Source organism: Bubalus bubalis, chromosome 3, assembly GCF_019923935.1.
Source record: "Bubalus bubalis isolate 160015118507 breed Murrah chromosome 3, NDDB_SH_1, whole genome shotgun sequence".
NCBI lineage: Eukaryota > Metazoa > Chordata > Mammalia > Artiodactyla > Bovidae > Bubalus > Bubalus bubalis.
In genome coordinates this window covers 42,914,876-42,939,196 of record NC_059159.1, presented here as the reverse complement: position 1 = coordinate 42,939,196, position 24,321 = coordinate 42,914,876, and the positions used below count along the sequence as shown (strand labels likewise).

The following is a 24,321-nucleotide window of genomic DNA, read 5'->3' as shown; positions in this document are numbered from 1 at the left end:
CTGGGATGATGGGTGGGGAGGGCTTCTGACTGGGACAAATCCTCTAGAAGGCCCTTTAAAAATGAGAAATTATTTCTAGAAAGTATTAAAAACTGTTAAGAAAGATCATCTCAAACAAGCATTAACGAATAGGACAAGATCAAAAGGTGAGTTTGCTCTTTTTACTGGTTTATAATAATCTTAAAAACCCCATCACACCCATAAACCACCACAGGTGAGAGGATGAGGGAGATGGAGAATGAATGCTACAGTATGTGGACAGCAGGAGACCCAGATTATTCTCTAGGGGCAGTGTAGAATGGAGGCGGGGGTGTGGACAGGAGGCCCTGGCGTGGGCCCTTATTGCTGGTTGGGGATTGGTTGGCAGAGGGGAAGAGGGGCTCAGGGTGATCTAGGAAACACCTCCCACCAAAGGGGAGGGTAGTGGGGGGCAGGGGGTCACAGTACATTTTCCATGCAGACTAGGGGTGGGAGTGAGAGCTTCAGATGCACCCCTACACAGGAAGAGATGGGTTTGAGGTTTGATTTTTAAGCCCCCAAGGTGGTGTCTGGTCCAATTTCCTAAAATGGCAGCTCACCTTTTGGGGAGAGAGGCATTGGAAGAAAATTACAGCAAAAATATCTGGTTTGGAGATCAAGCAGGGGATAAGCTGAGACAGCGGTGTCCTTTCAGAGAATTTAACTCAAGAGAAGCGAGAACTGGAAGGGGCCCCTGGGTGAGACGGAGGCCAGCACACTGGGAGAAGGCATCGCACCAGAAGCTGCTGGTGCTCCTGGGGGGTCAGGACAGGAAGGTACCAGTGTCTACAGACGGCAGCAAAACAGCGGGGAGCAATAAATTAGGACTTCATGTTGCTATCATTTGGCATAACACAATCAGGCATGATATTTCCTTGTTTTTTTCTCTTTTTAAATATAAGGCAACTTGCCAACACATAATTTAAAAACTGGTCTTCAGTCACATTGCTTCAGATCACTAGAGAATTTCTGGCTAAAGAACAGTGGATAGTATAGTAAACAAAACCAAGAATCTTAAATAACATCAGCTCACATTCCCCAGAGACAGAGGAAAGGGTAGGGCTTATTTGGTTTAAAGGGGGGGGGGGGACAGCCCAACTATGTATCTTTAACAGAAGGAAGCAAAATGTTTCAACAAAACATAATCTAGGTTACAGAAAAGTTTAAAGTTTCTAGCCAACTAACTCACGTGGGGATGAGACTGAGCAGTGGGGTGGGTGAGGGAAGGACGAGGGGCAGGAGGGGCTGTTTCCAATAGAGGCCCGTCTCCAGCTGTTGGAACCATTCTCATTTGGTAAAGGAGAAGTCAAAGAGCTTAAGGCTTTGTGTTTTTTTCCTTCATTAAACTGAGGGGCTGTGGAGGGTGACTCGACAGTGAATGCACCTGTGGGGCCGCTCACACACGCAGCTCCTCAAACCCACGCTACATTCATACAGAGCAGGACGCTTAAAACTTACAGTGTAGAGCAATATTCTTAGCCAGTGTAGAGAACCAAATGTAGTTTAACTTTTTTTTTTCAGTGTTTTTAATTCCAAACTCCAATGTGATCATCCCATACCTACTACCTAATTCCTCAAGTAGGACTGGCTTTTTGTTTGTTTTGTTTGCGAGGGGGGAGTGGGGCATGAGGGCAGCAGGTGACTCAGGAGACAACAGGCAGGAAGGTCCTGGATATGCCAGGTGTCCTGGCATTGCTCTAGGGATGGAAAGGGAGTTAGGAACCAAGGTATCAATACAAAGACAGGCTCCCCGCCCCCGCTGCCCAGCCATGCCCCAAGGCCATGGCCACATGCTGCAGGATGCCCTGGAGGAGCATGCATGAGTGCAGTGGCTCTGGGTTCAATGCAGGTGTAAAAATAGCCTTGAGGAAGGGCTGGGAGGAGATGCGGACAGGGCCAGTTTTGATTTGAGGTCTTTGGGTAAATAAGAAATCGGCTCCCATAACACTTGGGAAGTCTGGATTCTTAGTCCCAGAAAGAGAGACAGGGAGAGGCCTAGCTTAGGCGGCTGGATGCTGACTACTCCCTCGCCTGGGGACCCTTCCCTTAGCCCATACCTCAGTCCTAAGGGCGACGGTGAGAGGTGCAGGTAAGGATGAAAGGAGGCTGGTGGGAAATGGTGGGCAGGAGGTGGCGGGGAGACGGGGCAGGAACTGGACTTATAGGCAGGCAATGGAGAGTCAAGCCGGGAGTTGAGACTGGGTCCCAACATAAACCCTAAAGTTGCTGGGGCTGGTACAGGTGAAGATAAAGGCGAAAAGGACCCCCCTCTGTCCTCAATTAGATCCCACTAAATTCCCTTTCTTAGACATCTAAGAATGATCACGTTGGAGCAGTGAAACCTTGCAACTATCCAATTACTCAAAAGTAAGACTAAACCTAGGAGGGTGACGTATGACGTGGAACTGGAGGGCACCAGGGCTCCCTATCTATACCCAGGGTGCTGAACATGAAGACTTCGACTATCTGTGGGGTCAGGGGCTCGGTTGCCAGGGGCTCGGTGGGCCTTGCTCAGCATGGCCAGGCTCTGTTCTCGGAAGCAGGCCTGCTGGAAATCCCCACTTAGGTAATCCACCGTTTGTATCAAGCTGTTCTGGCTTGCCACTGGACCGCCCCCGGTCCCTGCCCGGAAGTGGGCCCCAGCAGCCACCGCCGCACAGTCGAGGGGTGCGCCCGTGGGCTGCCCACCGTGGAACGGCACGGCGAGGTCCTGAGACCCCGAGCTGTCGCTATTGGGAGTGGGCAGAATGTTGTTCCACAGGGGTTGGAAGTAATGACCATTGGGGTAGGCCAGTGGGGCGGCCAGGCCGTTGACGGGTGGGGACGGGGTTGGCTTCTCCAGGGGTGGCTTCAGATGGAAAGACTGTGCCAGGCAGAGTTCCTGCGGGTAGGCAGGGGTCTTGCCCACCAAGCCAGGCCCTGCCAACTCGCGTCCTGCTGCATGCTTGCCTGTCAGGCCAGGGGCCGGTGTCCCACCGGCCTCACCGCACATCTGCTGCAGGTGTGCCAGCTGGTGCTGGTTCCAGGCGACTGGCTTGAGGTCGCTAGGGTAGCCAGTGGGGGCACGCGAGAGGCCCGCGGGCAGGTTGACGGGGCCCGCAGGGGGCAGCGCGGCGCTGGCCGCGTGGGTGTGCTCCATGGGATTGACCACACATGAAGGCATTGGTGTGGGGACGCTGTGGGTCGACACCCGAGTGCTTGCATTGATGAGCAGACTGCGACTAATGGGGCTGGGGTTGGCGATCTGGCCCTCACACACTGAGGTAGTGCTGACGCCCGCCCGCGTCTGGCAAAACTGGTTGATCTGGTGCACGATGCTGCTCAGGTCCGGGGGCTGGCTGTGCTGCAGGGTAGCCGCCATTGAAAGGGGGATAGTTGAGGTAGACACGGTCACATTCGGGGGGGCATCTGAGTCTGGCATCTTCCGGCCTCCATGCAGCAAGGGAGTGGGGGGGTGCTGGAGACCCTGGTGAGACAGGGCCTGAGGGTGGACCAAGCCCTGGGTCTGGGCCATGGGCTGAGGGTGACCCAGGCCCTGAGGCTGTTGGAGGCTCTGGGGGTGGGACAGCGCCTGGGGTGGCGGGATACCCTGAGGGTGCTGCAGCGTCTGGGGAGGGGCGTGGGCCAGGGTCTGTGCGTGCTGCAGGGCCTGCTGGCGGGCCAGAGCCTGGGCCTGGGGGTGGGCTAAAGTGCTGGGTGCCACAGTAGCATAGGGCGCCACTGGGGGGTTCATGATGGCCTCGGGGAGCAACCGGGCTCGGGTGCCGTCAAAGTCCTTGAGTATGCTTTTGGCTGGCACTTTGACAATGGCCAGCAGGCCTGCCCTGGTGGCGGCCTGAGTCGGGTAGGGGCTGTAGCGCTGGGCCGATGTGTCCAGGCCGTTCACAGTACGACGAACGTGTTTCCGCTGGGGAACCTTCACACTGTTGGGGAAGATTTTTATAGTCAGTGGGTTGTTTGCGACCTTCTTAGCATACGCGTCCAATTCGGCTGGGGTGGGGTAGTGAGCAGTTCTCATTTTCTGTGTAGTGTCCCCTAGAGAGAGAGAAGGGGAAGGAGAGCAGAGAAGGAGAGGGAGCTCGTCAGTGCCAAGCCAACCAGCCCTCCTAGACTTCCCGCCTGTGGCCTGCAGGGCAGGGTGCACGGGGCGTCAGGCCGAGCCTCCAGCTCGGAGCCAGCCTCAGCCCCAACAGAAACAAGCCTGGCTAGCATGCAGTGGGCACGTCTCACGGGCCAGGGCTCGTGCTGAGTGCCAGGCTGTCCCATGAATCCCCGCTACTGTGTTAGGAGGCAGGTACCATCATGATGGTCCCACTTCACAAATGAGGTCACTAAAGATCAGAAGAGCAGAGCAACTTTCCAAAGTCTCGCATCTTAGACAGCCGGAACCGGGCCAATTCTCACTCGGAAGTCTCTCCAAGTTCCTACCGGCCCCTGCTGGCCTGGGGTTTGGAGGTTCTAAGCAGGGCTGCTTGTCAGGGCCACTCAGTCCCTGCCGGTGACACCCTGGGGAAGAGGGCACCCAGAATGGCTCCTCTCCGGTCTGTGGTGGCCAGTGAGGCGTCAGCTCTCTCAGCAGTGGCAGCTGGGCACTGTGCCCACGGGGTGGGCATCCTGGCACAGGAGACAGGATGCTTCTTTTTTCAGGGGCAGAGGAGCGAGCTGCCAACATCCCTCCCCCACCCCCATGTCACAAGTTCACTTTTGTTTACAGCTTACTCTCAGCCTGACTGGGTGAAGATCAAAAGGCTTTATTTATTTCCTTGTGGGGGGTGACAATAATGGCAGGACTGCAGGGAGGGAGCTGAGGAGAAAGGGTTCAGAGCATCTTGAAGTTCTGAGAGCCAAAAATAGTCTGTATTCGGCCCGTCAGCTGTCACTTTCCGAAATGAAAGAGGAAAAACCTGCCCTCCTTTGGAGACTGCGGAAACACTGCTCAATGGGCCTCATTAATGCTAACAGTCTCTTTGTTCCCATCTCCAGTCGCCTCCCATCAGGGGGCTACAGCGGATGTCGTGCTTGCAGTCAAAAAGGAAAAGGTTCTGTGAACAAGAGCTTTTTAAGCTTGCCAGGCTCCTGGCAAGGGGTCTCAGCGCCATTCTCCACCTCTTCGAGGGAGGGTCTCCCCTGAGTATACACAGAAGGTGCTTAATAAAGGCTTGCTAAGCAAGTGCACAGACTCCCCGAAGCAGAAAAAAAAAAAGGAGGGGTGAGCTTGGCTGGGAGCCTGGGTTCAGCTAGCTGACTCCCTCCCTACTTCCTCCCTGTGCCGGAGGTGGCCAGGGCAGACCAAGGACTAAGCTGACCAAATGCCTGGCTTGTGGCCTCAGCTGGCTTGGCCCAAAGGAGACCCCATTCAGAGTCATGTCGCTGGGCATCGCTGAGCAGAAGTCGTCTAGTAAGTGCTAGCAGGAGAGGGCACAGCTGCCTGCATCAGGTGACACTGCTGGTTGGCTGGCAGCGACTGCTTAGAAACTGCTGCTCTCCTCGGAAGCAAGAAAAGAGAGCTCCAGCTCAGGAGGGGCAGAGAGATCCGGACTCATGCTCAAAGAGGCAGGACTCAGCAAAAAAGGGTACAGGAGAAAAAAAGGGCACAGAAAGCAAAAGGTTCGTGTTTTGAAATACTGGCACAATGCCTTGAACTTGGTAGGCATTCTAACATATTCAAGGCTCTGCTTTATTTACTGAGTGCTGAATACCTGCTCCATCCGTGATCGCAATGTTTGTAAGATGACTCATCTGCAGAAAGATGAATGTGACAGTGGCAACTGAAGGTAGGAGCAGGAGGCAGAGGCCTGGAAGTCTCCCACCCACTAGGCAGTACTAGACGGCAAGGAGGGTCAAAGCCTGGAGAACAGAGTTCTGCTGCTGCTTCTAAGCCTCTGACCCTTAATGGGCTTCAGGCTCCATAAAGTGGGGGCCATTTTCTGACCTGTCTTACATTCTCTTGCACAGAGGACACCAAAAAAGTCTGGGATCACTGAAGAATGTCCCTAAATTCAGAGCACCAGAACTCCACGAGAAGCTGCCCTGGTCAGCCACTGCGCTTTCATGTGACTGATGAGAAGTGTGTGCCACTCCTGCTTGGCGCCTTCCTTACCCAGAGCAGACCCGCAGTAGGTACCTATAAGCACACTGTCTGGCTGAACAGCTGGGATTCAGCTGAACAGGAGGAGTCTGAAGCTGCTGCGTTTCCATCCAGACAGGAAACGAAGGTCTGCCCCTCCATGTAGGAAGAGTCTTGCTCCATGTTAACAAGCTTCTCTCCTTGAAGGCCAACTAAGAGAGGCTGGTACAGTGGCTTGCTGAACAACAGCTCCTTTGCTCCAAGTCAGTACCAACTCTCAAGCTAGTTTTTTCTAGCAGAGGCACAACGTGTGCTGGCCTCAGTCAGGAGTGTGGGACAGGACACTCCACCGACCAGTTCCCTCTGTCCTGGCTCCGCTGATGCTGACAACAGTGATGAGGTGAGGGGCGGGGAGGCTGGACACGGGCTATAGCCCATTAAGGAAGACTCTCAGGAATGACAGGAGCATACTGGACAAGAAAGAGGTCACATTCTGGGCTCTGACACCACCCACTTCACACACCAGACTTCAGCCCAACCCTTCCGAGTCTTTCTCAGTACTTCATCCCAGTCCCCACACAGGCACCCTGCAGCCTTTCTTTCTTCTGCACCATCTTCCTCTAAGTGCACAGCTGACATAGACACTACAGCTTTGCCAGCAACTTATTTAACTATCTGGTACCAACGGTGTCATTAATCCAGGCATAAAGCAGTGGAGAACAGAGACTCTGTGGTTAGAAAAGAGACTGGATTCAGGCACTGGCTTGATTATCTGACTACTCAGAGTGTTGCTCAGTCATTCCTCATTTAAAAACAGAAATGATACCTGCTGTCCTACCTCACAGAATTACTAAGATCAAAAAATCCAATGAACAGGAAATGTTCTGTGAACAGGACCTGTAACTGTCAATGGTAATTATTCAAGGATAGCAGGTTTTGCTGAGTCTGCCCAGAGATGAGACAAAGTAACCTTACCATGGAAGCCCTAAATGCAGGACCTCCCAGACTTGAGCCTGAGCATTAAATGTAGCCGAGAAAGTTCCATGGACTAGGAACTGAGGGGTAGGGGAGACCTCCCCGTTTATCTTTCTGTTTTGAAGATCAGAAGACACTAGTGGCTGATGCAGCAGGAGCCTCTAGCCTGTGGGGAGACACAGGCCGTCCATCAAACACAGGCTTTGGAGTCTGACCCAAGAGTGAATTCTAGCCTAGTCACTGATTAGTAATGTGACACTGACAAGTGACACTCTCATGCTTAAAAGAAAGATAAGTGAGTCTCCCATATGGAATTATTGAAGAGTGAATGGGAACATACATAAAAATACGCAAGATAGTGCCTGGCATATGGTAAGCACTCAACAAATGTTAGCTAATATTTCTGATGTTTCTCTGAGTTTATCCAGTCACTGGGCCAATTTGCCATTTCCAGATCTTTCCACTAGGGGGCAGATAAGCATATAGGAGTATAGTAAAAGATTAATTTTGATTATTTGTTCTAGGTCCCAAGACTCGACAGTGAAAGAAGTCACAGTCGCTGTCTGAAAGACAATCTGAGGACCAGGGACCTTTGGTGATTTCAACCACTCTACCCAGAAATCTTTATCAAGCCACCCTATCTATACACCTGACTGTGAGCTGGAGAAACGAGCAGAGGCGTGGGGTTAATGAAGGAAACAAATGTTCAAAAGCAACAGTTTCTGCGGAATTGGGAGAAGATGGCTTAGAGGAAAACAAATTTTTCAAGTACAAAGCTCCATTTCAAGTACAAAGCTCCAAAATGGCTCAGGTCTCCTGAACCATGTGATGTTACAGAATAACAATCCAGGAAAGTTCTGGGAGGGCAGCCACTAACCACAATTGTGGTTTTCTAGCCCCTGCAGGACCCACCCAAGGCAAGATGTCCCTTAATCCAGCCTGCACTAAGGCAAGTCATACTTTTGGTGGGAAAATACATCACACCCTCCTATACATGTAGAAGAGGATGGGGAGAAGAGAAAACACTGGTGTCTGAAGGGACTGATATTATGATTCTGTACATACGGCAGCTCAAGCCGGGGGCAGACTGACCAGCCAGGTGACTGACAGTGCTGGGCCAAAAAGCCACATATCCCCTCTCCCGAGCCCTGACCTATCTCCCCTGCCTTAAGCTGACTATGCCAATATAAAATATACTGAGCTGTTAAGGCTGATGCTGGGAAAGATTGAGGGCAGAAGAAGAAGAGGGCGTCAGAGGATGAGAAGGCTGGATAGCATCACCAATAAAAAGAACATGAACTTGGGCAAACTCCACGAGATGGTGAGGGAGAGGGAGGCCTGGTGTGCTGCAGTCCATAGGGTCGGAAAGAGTCGGACACAACTGAGCGACTGAACAACAACAAAGCTATAAATAGCTGTACCCCCTGGGGTTTCCTAGGTAGCACTAGTGGTAAAGAACCTGCCTGCCAATGCAGGACATGTAAGAGACATGAGTTTAATCCCTGGGTTGGGAAGATCCCCTGGAGAAGGGCATGGCAACCCACTCCAGTATTCCTGCCTGGAGAATTGCCATGGACAGAGGAATCTGGAGGGCTACAGTCCATGGGGTCACAAAAAGTCAGACATGACTGAAGCAACTTCGCATGCCCACACTCCATGCCCACCTCACTAGATACTGAGTTCTGTGTTTTGAGCAACTTTTAAGACCCTCCTTAGGATGGGAGCAGGGAAAGGCTGAACAGCAGTCACAGGTTTTGACAGCTAGTAGACCTGGGCTCTGAGCAGCATCTTAGCTTCTGGTTTCTGAAGCAGTTTATACTCTGTCCCACCTTAATGGTGAATGCTTAATGCTAAGAGCTGTACATCACAGAACAGGATTTTTTTTTTTTTCCTCCCAATACATTTTGGGAGAGCAAAGAAGCAAGCAAGTGAGCTTAAAAACACCACTGGGTTTTCTTCTCTGCAAAAGTTTAGGTGTAGTTAAGGAGAGTCACAAGAGAGTTGAAGGGATTGAAATATACTGTCCCCCAAATGGACAGGTAAGCCTGAAACCAGAGAAAAAGGACACCTCAATTCTTGAATACAGATTTGGGATAGAGGTTTTTGCAGAGGTGACTTGGGGGCTGCTTTGGGGAGAAGGGAGTGAAGATCCAAAATCAGCAGCTAAGATAAAGCTGCCAATTTGCCTTTCCTGCTAGATGGTTCAGCCCTTGATGGTACCTCTCTGGGTGAAGCTGTCAGCGTGTGTTAAGGACCTAGAAGACAGACAGCGAACTGCGTTCTGTTATCTTACCACATGCTTCTGCGTGCGCTCCCTCCCCAGCTGTGTGCCTGGAGGCCTGAGCCCAGTCACAGCGCGTGAGCATACGGCTCTGGGTGGCCAGAGAGCCCAGACAACGCCCTCACCCGATTGGCACTCAGCGGGAGAAAGAAAGGCTGGGGCAGAGCTGGGACAGCGAGCTTGCCTACTGCGTCAGGCAGCCGCAGAAGCAAGACTGACACCCTCAGCTCTGTTGTTACGGGAGCTGCATTCTGTGGCCAAATTCTAGATCTGGCCACGCTCTGAGTCTTACTCTCTCTCAAAGAAAGGAAATCAAGAGGCCAGACCGTTTTTAACTTCTGCAGATAATCTCATGGAGCAGAGAGCGGCACACTACAGCCTGAAAGCCAGCGCTGGGCTGCTGTGCTCCTGTAGAGGGTGGTGCTGGAGCACAGTCGCACTCATTTGTTTACAGGCTGCCTGCGGCTGCCTGTGCCCATGAGAGCAGGTGAGAACACGCAAGCGACCACGTGGTGTGATCCATTTGACCCTTGACAGAAAAAGCTTGCCAACCTCTGTCATAAAGGAGTCAGGTAACCTGCTGAGGCTCTTTTTCTGTTAAAGGGTAAGCTGAGATGCCTCGCTGATTTTCCCTTTTTGCTCTGAAAGGAAACTCTATTCCAAATTTAGGGCCATCTTTACACTCGAAGACGCCATGCATGGTGATAAGCCAGGAAGAGAATCTTCCTTGCACATTCACATAGTACAGGGATAGAAGGTAGGAATCTGGGAAAATACAAAGTCTGAAGCCCCAGTGCCAGCCAATCTAATACAGGAAGCTAGCAGTTCTCCAAAATCCCGTCTTGGGGGAAGAATATTAACAGGAACACGCCCAGAGAGGCTGAGAAAGCTAAATAGTTCCATGTCCCTTCTGGAGGCAAGAGTTTGTTTGCTGTGAGCTGCGGGCATTGGCTCAGAAGGCAGACAGCAAGCCAAGGGGGAACGGTCTGTCTCCGTGGCAGAGGGCACTCAGCGAGCTCCAAACAACACAACAGTGCACACGGTTTGTTTCAGGGATACAGTAAGTCATCTGGACTGTGCGTTTTCATTCCATTCCTCCCGGGGTTCAAACTGAAACACTTCCTTCAAGGGTGATGTATACACATAAGATATATATATAACACTGGGCTGTAAAACTCCATATAGTCCTACTGCTCAACAGACATCTATCAGCAACAATTAAAATTAAGATGACATACACTGGGGAACCTAGTATTACGAGGCTCTCTCTGAGTAGAGAAGCGCCTCGCACTGCCGACAAGTGCCGCAGCTGCTTTCCTGCTGTCTGTGCTGAAGAACACCTTGGAGGTACCAAAGCCAGGGTACCCCAAAGTCGTTTCTGGGAGAACCCGAATGGAGGGGAAAATAAAGGGCCGCATGCTCCCCTGGGATCCAGATCACTTACATTTCTGAAGTCCAGTGTTCATCTGCGTGTGAGAGAGAAGCTGAAAGGACAGGTCACCTGGCCCTGGTAGACAGGCTAGCATGGCAGACCGGCATCAACACAACGTGAGGCAGCCACTCACACTGCAACAACAGAGAAAACAAGGTCACGGAACACAGAGCAACTCACTCCAGAAGATACCAGGGACATCGGATAGCAGCAGCAACGGCCCAAGTTTAGACAGATAAGCAATTTAATTAGCAGCATGTAGGACAAAAATATATCTATGTCTTTATCTGTAGAAACAATTTGCTCTCTACGATTGCTATGGCTCAAATATTTCAGTCAGCACAGATGCCTGGATGGGGAAAATAAAAACTAGAAAATACTGATCTACACAAACAACTGAAGGTCTTTATGTTCACAAGCTATAGACGCAGTCGCTTGACGCTTGCATTTCCCATGGGCTGCCTCTCCTTACGGCTTTTGGGTAAGCCCACGTGGCAGCCACATAAATGGTATGCTGGCTCTCCTCTGTGCCCCAGCTAAGGCAGGCACAGAAAGGCTAGGGCACAGTCCAACTGAGGTGAAGGAAAAGACGATTTCTCCCTAAAAACAGAACAGCATTCCTGAAGACAGCTCATCCTCATAGGGCCCAGCTCAATCTATTCAGAGACCTGGCTGGGGGCCGGGGCAGCCAGACACTTCCAGAGACAGTACAGTATATGAGATACAAAGACACTCAAAGTCCAACTTGTGACCCTGGTAATCTGAGCTGACTTTTTTTTTTTTGGCCGTACCACTCAGCTTACAGGATCTTAAGTTTGCCAACCAGGGACTGAATTTGGGCCCTCGGCAGTGAAAGGGCAGAGTCCTGACCATTGGACCACCAGGGAATTCGCCTGAACTTATTTTTAAAAAGGAGGAGGAATAAAAGCATCCTAGGAGACAAGACTAACTACTATTAAAGCAAATTCTGTCCGCAAGTTTCTGGGGATTCACCTTCCTATGGCCTTTCACACAATTAGACCTCCAGAGCCACCCCCCACCCCCCCCCAAAAAAAAAGGTGGGGGGGAGAAACTGCTTTGCTCCCAGGGTAAATCAAGAAAGTGGTAGGCTGCCAGCAGCCCTCTTTGGGCAGGTGATTCTGATGTTGTAACAAGATGGCATGGTTTCATCAGTGAAGTCTTCCAACAACACACACACAGCCCAAGCAAACAAACACTGATTAGCCTTCTGGAGGGAAGGAAGCTTTGTCAACAATTCAAGCTCCCCATGTACCAAGGACCACGCTTCTCTCCCATCCAAGTACTAACCAGGCCTGATCCTGCTTAACTTCAAGATCAGGCGCGTTCAGGGTGGTATAGCCATCGAATACGCGTTTCCCAAACAACTGTAATGTACTAAATCATACTGAATTCCTTTCCCACACTGCAAACCCCAGAAATCAGGGTGGCTTGGTATTAAGGCTTTCAGATCACAACAGAAGAGGAACGGTGTGGGCTGGGGGGTTGGGAGAGGTGAAGGGGAAGCTCAAATGTTAAACAAAGACCACAAAACCTCTTTCTTTCCCTTAAAGGGTCCTCTCAGGTATGTGAAAACTACCTTGTCACAATGAGCATCAGAGAGCTCCAGCTTGCAAGGCCAGGTAGCTGAAAAGATACTTTGTGAAAGAGGCTGCTCAGACTGTGTCTAAGATAGCAACTGCAGAAAGAACTGAAGCGTGGAAGCCTCAATGAGAACAGAGCTGCCCCGGAGTTGTGGCACCGATTCGGTCTTTTCAGGCCTCTGGTGGGTGGGTGACAGAATCAGCAGTGTGCCAGCTGCAGTGCCTTGAGAAACAAGAAGTCTTCCGTTAGGGTCAAGCGGCTGAGGCACTGCTTACAACCCTCCTGGTGAACGCGCATCTCTATTGAATAACCTCTCCCCTATGGTCCTAATACAGCTGAGGGCAAACTCCAAGGAAAGGAAGAGAATTAACAAATCCTGGAGCCTAGTATCGTGCAAAGGGCTGTATGAGGGGCTTTAGTGACGTGTTCTTTCTGAGGTCTCCCAACCTTTCTTGGAGGGAGGCAATACTTTCACTTGTCGTCTCATCATCTCTAGCCTGGATTACGACAACACCCTTCCAAATGACCTCTCTCTCTTTTACCCCTGCTCCTATCACCCAACCCCCGCTCCTATCACCCAATCTATTCTCCACATCGCAGCCAGAGTAATTTATTTTTTTAATTGGAAACCATATCAGCTCAAAAATCTCCAACGACTTCCCCACTCGCTTAGAATAAAATACAAAATCCTAACATGGCCCACAAGGCCTTCAATGATCTGTTACTATCACGTATCTGACCTTATCTTCTAACCTCCTCTGACCCTTTTGCTGACTCTAATTCCAGTCACAGTGGTCTCCTTGGAGCCAAGCACACTCCCACTTCCAGGCCTTGTACTTCACCTGGAAAGCCAAGAGACTGTGATGATAGAGGTACAAAAAACACATTCATTCAGCTGTTTTGCAGATACACTCTCTCCCTGTACTTTTTAGAAGGAACTAATCTACGAATGATCACTGTAATCTGTGATAGACCTAGCAAATCCTGATGCCTGCAACCACGAGACAAGTGGGGGTTGTGGATCCTAAAGAGCTGACATACTGCCCTTCAGGCCACAACTCTGGATTTCAACAGGAAGAACAGGAGAGAATTAAGCCAGCTGAACTGTGGCAAAAGGCATTAGTGATTTACTGACAGCAAACAAAGGAACAAAACTAAGAGGTGAGTTCTGTAAAGACTCCAGAAAGTCAGTTTTTAGTCTGAGCAGGAAGCAGTCCCAGAGTTTGGGACCTTCGATGATTATGTTTCCAACCAGAAAAGTGAAGTCACTCAGTCGTGTCCGACTCTTTGCGACCCCATGGACTGTAGCCTACCAGGCTCCTCCCTCCATGGGATTCTCCAGGCAAGAGTGCTGGAGTGGGTTGCCATTTCCTTCTCCAGGGGATCTTCCCTACCCAGGGATCAAACCCGGGTCTCCCGAATTCCAGGCATAGGCTTTAACCTCTGAACCACCAGGGAAGCCAGAACCCCCAGCAAGTCTAACTCCTGAGACCTTACTGGCACCATCTGGGCTGCCGAGAGCACAGCCCCGCGTCTGTGCACGCTTCCTTTGCGAGTTCAGGGACCTGTCATCTTTTCCAAAAGACTGCCTCTTGAACTAAAGAAATCTTCAAGCCCCCTGAGGAGTTTTACTGTAGTCAGGAATCAATTTCTGCGAGGGCAGGGAAAATAGAGAACGTGGCAAGGTTCACGAGGGTTGTGAGGAAATAGGAAGGAAGCAACTTGCTTCCACAAGCCATTCGAAAGCAGGGATGCATTACAAAGCACTTTTCTGGAGGCTTGGCAGCTGAGTACAAGCCTTTTATTTAAAAACTTCAAGCCACCCACACATTTTGATTACCATCTGGCTTTTTTCTTAAATGTATATTCCAATGTAAGTTATAGCTGATAACTTCCACAAGCACAATTAGACCCAGAAATCAACATTACCTCTACCTTCTCTGAAAGGGCCTCAAAATTCAAATCCTGACTTCTGAACAGCATCAAGTAGCAACCTGGTGCTCAGGCCAAATGAGCTGCAGACATCACAGAGAAAGAAAAAAGATCTCCTTGCAGAGCCTCTCTGTGCGCTCTCAGCCAGCGTTCCTACCACCAGCTGGTCTGCTCCCTCAGCAGGGGGACGCCAGTATCACAGTGAGCACAGAACTAAGGTGTTCAGACCCTCCTGGGGCATTTGCACAAGTGCTGGCTTTTCCCAGACGGCCTCTAATTAAGGAGCCAACTCTGACCCCACTGGGAAATTCAAGAGGACTTCCATCCGTGCCCGCCACACCTCCCCTGCCTCACCAAGGTGAACAGAGGTTCCATTAGAGTTGTGAGGTCACACTCGCTGCCTTCCTGGGTAGCATCTGATAAAGGGCCGTCTCTGCCTTAGGACAGGTTTGTGCCGTAGGAACACCTCAGCTGTTTGTACTGTTTGTCCCTGTGTATGCTTAACGACCACTGGAGGGTAGAAAATGAGGAAAAGAAAGACTCCTCTTCATTTTTTTTTTAAAGTGGGAAAAGGAGGGGAGAGAAAATACTAGCAAAGGTTTTTTTACTTGGGAGTCGGGGGTGAAGTGATGGAGAGTCATGACCTCCAGCAGAGTCTCCCACCCACAGCCTCGTGCCTTCCAGTACCCTTATTTCCAAGACTCTCTCCTGCTTTCCTTCTCTTTCTCTGCCTTCAACCCTAATTTCAAAAAGAATTACCACCTCCCCAAAAGTAAAGGTTGACAAACCCAATTTCTGATTCATGCTGTGGTTCAAAATTTTAAATCTGCCATTTATGGATTTTAATTAAAAAATGAAATTGAGAGCAGTGCCATCTCTGAAATCCCAAGTAAAAAAAGAAAATGTTATGCCCCCTTGTTATCAGATTCCACTTTATAAAATACACCCAACAGTGAAAATCCTCAGTCCATGCATCTTAAGAGAGTATGATTAACCCTGAGAAACTGCATTTATTAAGAGTCATCACTATCTTTGACTACTAAGTTTTCTCATCCATGAGGTAAAGGCTTATCCAAAAAGACTGCCTTTCAATAGTGGGGGTAGAATTCTCATCCTACTCTCCATTCCTTTACTCCTGGGGTCCAAGAAATTAGGTTAAAAACCGAAGGGAATACTGCTCTGGGGAAAATAAACAGGGACAAAGATGGTAAAATATTACATGTTCATCAAAACCAGACTCTGCAGAACCAGTCATCTTTAAGGTCTGTGTCACTAAAACCATCTATTCAAACAAATAATTCTGTCAGTCCAGGTAACTGGCAACTTCCAACTCTCTAGTACTTTTCACTACTAACCCAATCTCAATAACATTCAGTCATTGCTCAAAGGCATCTTTCTTCTCTATCTTTAACACAATAGGGGACTTATCACTAGCAACTGAAACCTCACAACTCTAAGCTGGGAGAAAGAGCAGGCGAGAAAGATGGACGTTCCCTCTGGACTAACTTTGTTGCAAGCCCAGAACTACCCCTGCTGCAAACCACCTCCACAAAGCTGAACACATGAGGCTCAAGGGGTTTGGAAACATTATTTCTAACTACCCTTTAAGACCCATCACAAAAGGTCCTGTTCCTTTCCTATCCACCCCACCCCACCACCATGTCACTAAAGGTGCTTTCTCTGCCAGTGCTTTCTTTAGCATGAGCTTTCTTTCCTGGAGCCTCTCATCATTTCATTTAAGGACCCAAGTGCTTGCTTTCTCCTGAATTTGTTATTCAGGTCCCAAGAAAGTATTTGCCCTGGACATTCTAACCTTTCAACTTGAGCTTCTGAAGACTATCTTTTATTTATCCTTACCAGTTACAGGGTCAGGACCAAGATTATTCATGTAACAGATGTTTAATAAATACTGCTGGCTTACATTCCAAAAGAATAGCATATACTTTAATCCCAGGGTCTGGAATTTATCTGAATTTAGGTCCTTGAAACACATGAATAACACAAGTGCCAAAAAGTGTCTGTGCCGGTGTGTACACAGGTGCCTTTACTCTGGGAATGAGAGAGCAGAAGAGACAAAAACTGCCTAGGTGCTTAAAAAAAAAAAAGGCCCAGGTACTATTACTGCATTGTATTGAAAAGTATCCACTGGCTTCTGTACATTAATTACCATTAGGTAGAAATCAGTGCTCCTAAAAATGTGAAATGAAGGTTACAAGCTGCTAAATCAGAATTTGCAGTTTCTAGTCACTGCATGTAATAGCCTTCAGTTTCCTAACAGCTGCATCACTATAACTTAAGCTGAACCATTTTAGAAAGATTGACAACCTTTGTGCTTAACCACATTCATGATCACAAGCAGAGCTGTCAGGCTGGTGGGATTCTACTCCTAAGTACCTGGGGCTGTGCACAGCAAAACAAAGAGATTAATATGAAATCAGAAGAAACCGCTTCCTTGCAATAATACACAAATATTGGATTTTTTCCTTTTACAATTTCCTGTAGAAACCTGTACCAAATCAGAAAGCTTTTGATCATTACTCAGATGAAATATAATTCAACAAATAACCTATAATTATGTGGCAATTTTTAACCTTCAAAGCAAAAAAAGCTGCTAGAGAAGCACAGCTCTCACACTCAGACAGGGAAACTGAGGCAACTGAGTTAAAAAAGGAAATCTGTAGGAAAGATATCAAAGTTCGGTGCAATTTTAAGGCTCAGAGTGTCTAAAAAGTCCTTTAATAGGCACTGACTGAGCTTAAAACAAGTCACACCATAGACAGGCATTTATTCCGATAAAAATGAAAAAAGGCAGGTCCTCAGTATAGCTTCTGTAATCTTACAGATCAAAGCCACAACATGGAAAAAGAATTTTAAGAATGTAGCAGGCTGTTTAAAAACCTTGGCAAGCATGTGTTCAAAGAGCAGCTAAACACGTGGCTTATGCAGGCCCTTCCTCCTCCCTCTGCACGCAGGCCACGTTCTCCAGGGACTCGCTGGCCCAGAGGAGGCCTCTACCTCAGTCTAGAGTCTGGCTTTCAAGTCTGAAGGGTGACAGAGATTTAAGAGACTTAAGGGCATTTAGAAAGCCTGCCACATTAAAAAAAAATTTATTTTACTGAAATATAGTTGATTTAAACGTGTTAATTTCTGCTGTACACCAAAGAGATTCAGTTCTACATATATATATATTCTTTTTCATACTCTTTTCATTAGGACCTTGCTGTGTATCCATTCTATATATAATAATAGTTAGCATCTGCTAATCCCAAACTCCCAATCCATCTCGCCCCCGCGCCCCCCCGCCTTGGCAACTACAAGTCTGTTCTCTATGTCTATAAGTCTGATTCTGTTTCATAAATAAGTTCATTTGTGTCATATTTACAATTCCACATATAAGTGACAGCATATGGTATTTGTCTTTCTTTTCTTTTTTGGCTGCGCCACACAGCTTGTGGGACCCTCAGTTCCATGGTCGGGGATCAAACCCAGGCCGTGGCAGTGAAAGTCCAGAATCCTAACCACCAGGTCACCAGGGAACTCCCCTTCTCTTTCCCTTTCTGACTTATTTCACTTTGTACGATAATCTCTGGGTCCAACTATGTTGCTACAAATGCCATTATTTCATTCTTTTTTATAAGGCTGCTCCATTTCGAGTACAGAACTACAAGGTATTATTCTAACACAAGTCTAAATGACAGTGTTTGGGTCTGTGTGTGTTGCTTCACCCTGGTGCCCAGGTGTCTCCCTTTTCTGGGTCTAAACTGCATTACCCAAAGCTCACTGCTGTGTTTAGAAAATTTGAGAGAAATTTATAAACCCGTATTTTTGCTATGTACTGAGTAACACTGATTTATACTAAGAGGGTAGTTCGTCAAAACTGCAGAGAACGTTCTAATGCAATTTTGAACAGGTGTTGAAGAGTTATGAATGGAAGCAGGGAAGGAGACAGCAACAAAATGTGAATGAGTGTGTGTTAGTGGAGTGAAGACACGAATTCCATCGCAATTGTTGGAGAAATGTAAGCAACTCCAAACACACAAGGAAATGGTACAACTATCTAATAATTAAAGAAATGTAAATTAAACAGATGACATTTTTTGCTTAAAACTGACAAACATGTTTGAAAAAAAGTCTAAATCACACCGAGTCAAGGATTCAGTGAAAAGTCACTAAAGTGAGATGCTAAATTGACACATTTTCTAAAAATGAAAGTTTTTTAAATACTCATACTCTTTGATATAATAATTATACTTCTAAAAAGCCTAACTTAAGGAAATAATCAGAAATGTAAACAAAGATTTACACACAACTCTCTTCACTACAGTATGGTTCATAATTGTGTGAAATCTCCAACAACCTAAATGTCCAAAGGCAAGGAAATCATCATATAAATTATGGGATATTCATCTAATGAAATTAGTATAAGCCTCCCATATTAAATATATATCATTAAAGAATATCTAAAGACAAAAAATGCTTATAAGTGCTGGGTTTAAAGAGTACATATAATACATAAATATGGTATAATAATAATTTTGTAAAATTTATTATATAGACATGAAAATTATGAAGTCATTTGTATTTGACCACTAAATGCATTACAGCACTCTGTGGGGATGAATTCTCACTCCTGGACTATCTAGTTTAGGATATCATTCTACTCAGCTTTCATTTCTTGATTATAAAACCAAGAGAGCCAAAGAAGTCAACAATTTAGGAAAAAACTGGGTGGCAAGGGCAGTCATTTTCTGGTAAGGTTTCAACAGCAGAAAATTCACATACAAAGAAGCATCCAGTGCAGCTCGAATTACCCGAAGAAACCTGGATTAACAAGAGGCACAACGTCAAAGTGGCTACGAGACAAGACTGGGTTTGAATGAGAACTAGACAAGACTGAGCTCTCTGCTCCCTACCAGTTGTGTGACCCTGGGGGGAAAAACCTCATCTGTAAAATGTTACCTACTTCATGGGATCATTTTAAGGACTAAATTAGTTTAATATACTCAAGTGTTTAGGACACCAGTGTGAACACTGTTCAAATGTTGGCTGATCTATCGTACAATCTATCAAAATCCAGGCCACTTTTTATTTTGTCACCAGAACTAAACCACCCTCTTAGACTCTATAGTTCTTTACACTTTGAAACATGTTTGCGTACATTATTTCACTTGAAACTGAAAGCAAGTTTTTAATCCAGATGGAATAAGTATCATCCCCTTTCCACAGATTAGGAAACCTAGGTTCAGAAAGGTGAGGTAACTTGTCCAGTGACACACAGCTGGGACGGTGAACCTCACACGACAGTCTCTGTCTTAACTCTCACACCTGTAGCTCATTCCATCAGACAAATATTTTCTAATCCACAAGCTTTAAAAAAAAAACCCACAAGGTAACAGTTAAGAATGCTTATTGTTTCATGACTCTGTCCCAGCTATTGAAATTATGAGCGTATTTATTGGGATGCAGTCTTCATTGTGGGCACAGGGTCGTTCAGAAAACGCTGCACCATACCACAGCTGCCTCTCAAGCCAATATTTATTGAGCACCTACCATAGCCCTCTTCCTACACTATTATATACAACAAAAACATACAATTCTAGGCCATGGCTTTGTCTTTTAAGTGTAAATGTAACTATTGACTCTCCTATGGATTTGGGGAACTACCTGCCGCAGATCAGCTCTTCACTCTGTAACTCTATTAGACCTTCGCTAGTCTAACACTTCGGAAATGGCTTTCAGTGAAAATTCCTTTAAAAAAAAAAGGACCAGGGGAACAACTATAACCAGAGTAAGACTGCATAAAGGCAAAGGAAAGCTTTAGGTTTGAGTGGTCAGACTTTTTCCCAGGAGAAAGCTTTATCATTCACACTGAGGAAAAGTGTACCAGAGAACACTACAAGTAATGACCAACAGTTACTTCTCGTTCTCAAGCTACCCTTGTTCAGCAAGCTCTTCCCCTCCTATTCTCAGGCTCTTTCCTGAATGGGGGAAGTCAACCCTGACTAACTCTGAACACACTCTCAACTCATACCTTTTCTAAGTTGGTTTCCACTTTGACACTCACACTATGATGGAATCTGGGCATCACAGAGCCAACCAAGATATCTGACAGGAAGCATCTCTCTGCTCTTTAAGGTGTTCTGAGTTCAAGGGTGAAAAGGAGCTCACGCTTTTTCATGGCTATGCATCTACTCTATCTACTATGTATTTATTTGGTCTGTTACTTTCTTAGAACCAGTTCTCTGTACACAGTGCCTCGAGCTTATGTGCCTTAGGTTTCTAGTGTAGTTTCAGTATAAACTCAGGGCAGGCAGGGAATGTTAATGCTACAGTAAACATACTGCCCTTCACTGTATCTCTAGTCTGCTGCCATCCAGGGTTAGTGTGGCAATAGGCAAATATTAAGGAAACAGAACAAGGCATGACTGACACACTAATTCGTTCTGTTCATTTAGGTCCTTCCTTCTGCCCCCATTCCCATCTTCTGGCCTGGAGAATTCCATACACTGTGTAGTCCATGGGGTCCCAAAGAGCCAGACACGACTGAGCGACTTACACTTCTGCCCCAGCCTGAGTAGAGGAGTTTGAGGAATTCTGATGTATAACAACTTTGGGGGAAGGTTTCTACAGCCTTAGTGAAAATCAAAAGATCTTACCTTGCCATTTCACTGAGGCTCCATGGGGTCGTGAAGAGCTGGACACAACTGAGCGACTTCACTTTCACGCACGGGAGAAGGAAATGGCAACCCACTCCAGTGTTCTTGCCTGGAGAATCCCAGGGACGGGGGAGCCTGGTGGGCTGCCGTCTATGGGGTCGCAAAGAGTCGGACAGGACTGAAGTGACTTAGCAGCAGCACTATCACCTGAAGCTTTATTCCACATACCCAAGGAATTACCAAGCTTCTGAAGCTCAAGGTGTCTCTGAAAGCAGGAGAGGCTGTTAAACCTCCAAAGGACCTAGGAACTGACAGCTTACTGAGGAAGAAGAGCACCCTCCTCCCATGCCCTGCGAACTCCCACAGCTACTAATAAAACTCAGAATACTGGCCACAGCCATAGGAGGGAGGAAGGAGAGAGACAGTCCCTCTCTGTGCCGGAAGAATACTTTAATAGCTAAACACTCACAAAAATAAGATTCTGAACTTAGCTTTAGGAGGCTTCCTCATTTCAGGAACTGCCTGGGAAACAAAACAAAAACTCACAATATAGTTCTTTAAATTTTTCAAGGACACAAGGTACCATAACTCATTCACAGATCAACCCATTAGCAGACTGGCCCTGAGAAATTCCATAATCATTCAGCACTGTTATTTGTCAGTGGGTGACTGGTTCTAACTGGTCAAATGAGTCTTACACCAAATATTAAGTCCCACCCAAACAGAACAATTGAACTCAAGATTACTTTAGCATTTGAGTGAATCAGGAAAAATTATATAAATATATGGTTTATCTTACAGATATCCAAACGATCTGCCTTCCTTTTTCTCAAAGATACTTTCAAGAAATGGCTAACACTACCAAATGAATATCATATCAACAGGGGCAGAAAACAAGTTCTCTTCTATTCCTGGTACATGCCTCCTTCACTCGGCACACCCATTCAAGGTCCTAATTTCTACTCTATCAACTTCTCGCTCTGAGGTCTCCCTCACCAACTAAGTGTCCCAACCAACTTCCACCCAGTTCCCTCTGTCAGGTTGTTTCAACTGGATAAGAAACAGAAGGTGCCCAAACAGAGTGCAGAGTGAGGAGAGTGCCCACAAAGCTGCAGGTGGTGAGCCCTGACGTGGGGAGCCAGAACCCAAGCGGTGTAAGAGCACCCCAGCCGGGGCGGATGCAGTGACTACTTCTCATTCAATAGCAATGAGCCCCAACAGGGTCTGCTCAGATCTCGGCTTCTAATTACTAAATTCTCCACTAACAGGAACAAAGGCCTCTGGAGAAATGGCTGAGGCAGAGAAAGTACTAGATGAGTCTGGTACATATTACAGCGCAGGAAAGGAAGTGCTCAAAGAGTAACAGTGACATGTCAAAGAAGACAGAAGTGAAAGGATGCTCAACTGGTGAGGGAAACTCCAGAAAGAGAAGTTTACACAGCAGAAATCAGAGGGAACACAGAGCGGATACACTGAGTGAAGGAGGCATATACTAGGAATAGAGTAATTAGAGACTTGTTTTCTACCACTATTCGTAAGATGTTAGTCTGGGTTAGTGCCAACCAACCCTTTGCAATAAAAAGACAGTAAATCACTTAGGCACCTTTCAGGTTAAACATATAGTTAAATATTTTTTCTTGATTTACTGGCAAAATCTGAGATAATCTGAATATCAAAACAAATAAAGATAGACTAAATTTAATAAAATGTAGTCAAAGTGAAAGTCGATCAGTCATGTCCAACTCTTTGTGACCCCATGGACTATACAGTCCATGGAATTCTCCAGGCCAGAATACTGGAGTGGGTAGCTGTTCCTTCTCCAGGGGATCTTCCCAACCCAGGGATCGAACCCAGGTCTCCTGCATTGCAGGTGAATTCTTTACCAGCTGAGCCACAAGGGAAGCCCAAGAATACTGGAGAGAGTAGCCTATCCCTTCTCCAGCAGATCTTCCCGACCCAGGAATCGAACCAGGATCTCCTGCATTGCAGGCGGATTCTTTACCAACTGAGCTGTAATAAGTTGACTAAAATAGGAAATCATGAGCCCATACTAATGTAAATAAACTAGTAAACTGAAAGGCTTAAAAGAAAATGATGTTTGCATAGTTTCGAACTGTCTCCTCCCAAAATATTAATTACAAAGGGAAGAGTAACTTTACACTGGAAATGCCTATAAGGAACCAGCTTAATCAAGTGATCAAACATTCTCAGTAATGAGACAAATAAAAACTCTGCATTTCTGAAAATTATGCAATGAAGAGCACAGCATCAGTCCTGTGATATTCCTGTTGAAGATGTACAACCTAAATTAAACATGAAGAACCATTAAACAGTTCCAAACTGAGGACTTTCTACAAAACAACTGCTGGTAGTTGTCAAAGTCGTGAACGTCAAAGGCAGCCTGAAAAATTGTTCCAGATTGAAGGAGACCAAGAAGACAGAATAAATAAACGCAAGGTATGATCTTTTTTGTAACAAAGAGCATTACTGGTACAACCAGTAACATAAGAGGGGGTGCTGATAATTATATGATGGAAATGTTGTCACCTTTAACTTCCTGGTTCTGATGGCTGCATTGTGATAATGTTGGAGAATATTCTTTGCAAAAACTAAAGTATTCAGGTATGATGGAGAATCAAGTGAGCAACTTACTCTCAAATGATTCAAGGAAGAAAAATACTCTTTGTACTATACTTGCAACTTTTCTATAAATTTGAGATTGTTTCTGAATTTTTTTATTAAAATTGTTAAACAAACAAACCAAAAATAACCAAGATAGCAGTGCTGAAATCTGAAGGAGGGCAGGAGATCAAAAAGAAGAGTTGAAGAGAGTGGTCTGTTGAAAACCATTCTCATTGTGTTTTAACGCAGGTGACTCAACTCGGAATTGGTGAGTACTGACACTGGGGTTCTTGCCAACTGGAATAGGTTTCCTGTATGTATCTTTCTGCCTCATCAACTTCTAATTTCTTTTCAATATTTATCCGAATAATACTTTCTCCTGTGTCTGCACTTACAACTCTCTCCCAGCCTCAACTCTGTTCTGGCAGTCCTTCCCCTAAGTGGCATTCACGCAACTCTCCTACCCTGAAGATGGAGAATTTCTTTAGAAATAGATTCCAAAAAAAATGTCTTATCCTAAAGGAGGCACTATTAACGATCCTCCTTTCTTCAGGCCTGGCATTCGCTAACATTCCCACCAAGTTCATGTTTTAATAAGAGTTTTTTCAAGGCCCTTCGTTCTAAACACATGTAACTCCCCTATGCTCCAAGGGAAAATCTTCTTAAACCTTTTGGAGTGGAACACAGTTTTAACACTCTTCCTCCCACTATATAAAAAGTTTCAAATAACATCATA

At 46.7% G+C, this 24,321-nt stretch overlaps 1 protein-coding gene across 4 annotated transcripts in view; it reads right to left on the bottom strand.

Moving 5' to 3' along the window:
* Positions 1 to 147: 147 nt before the first annotated feature.
* Positions 148 to 24,321, bottom strand: part of FAM222B (family with sequence similarity 222 member B) — a 56,916-nt gene continuing 32,742 nt past the window's right edge. For 2 of the 4 annotated variants that reach the window (XM_006042172.4, XM_006042173.4), the window contains exons 2-3: positions 10,786 to 10,907; positions 148 to 4,053 (exon numbers count right to left, since the gene is read on the bottom strand). In XM_006042172.4, the coding sequence (XP_006042234.3) occupies positions 2,444 to 4,053; positions 10,786 to 10,867 (1,692 nt within the window). In that variant the 5' untranslated portion in view covers positions 10,868 to 10,907 and the 3' untranslated portion in view covers positions 148 to 2,443. Of the gene's footprint in view, positions 4,054 to 10,785; positions 10,908 to 20,963; positions 22,614 to 24,321 lie in introns of those variants that run through there. The other 2 variants (XM_006042174.4, XM_025280991.3) reach the window with 2 other exon arrangements.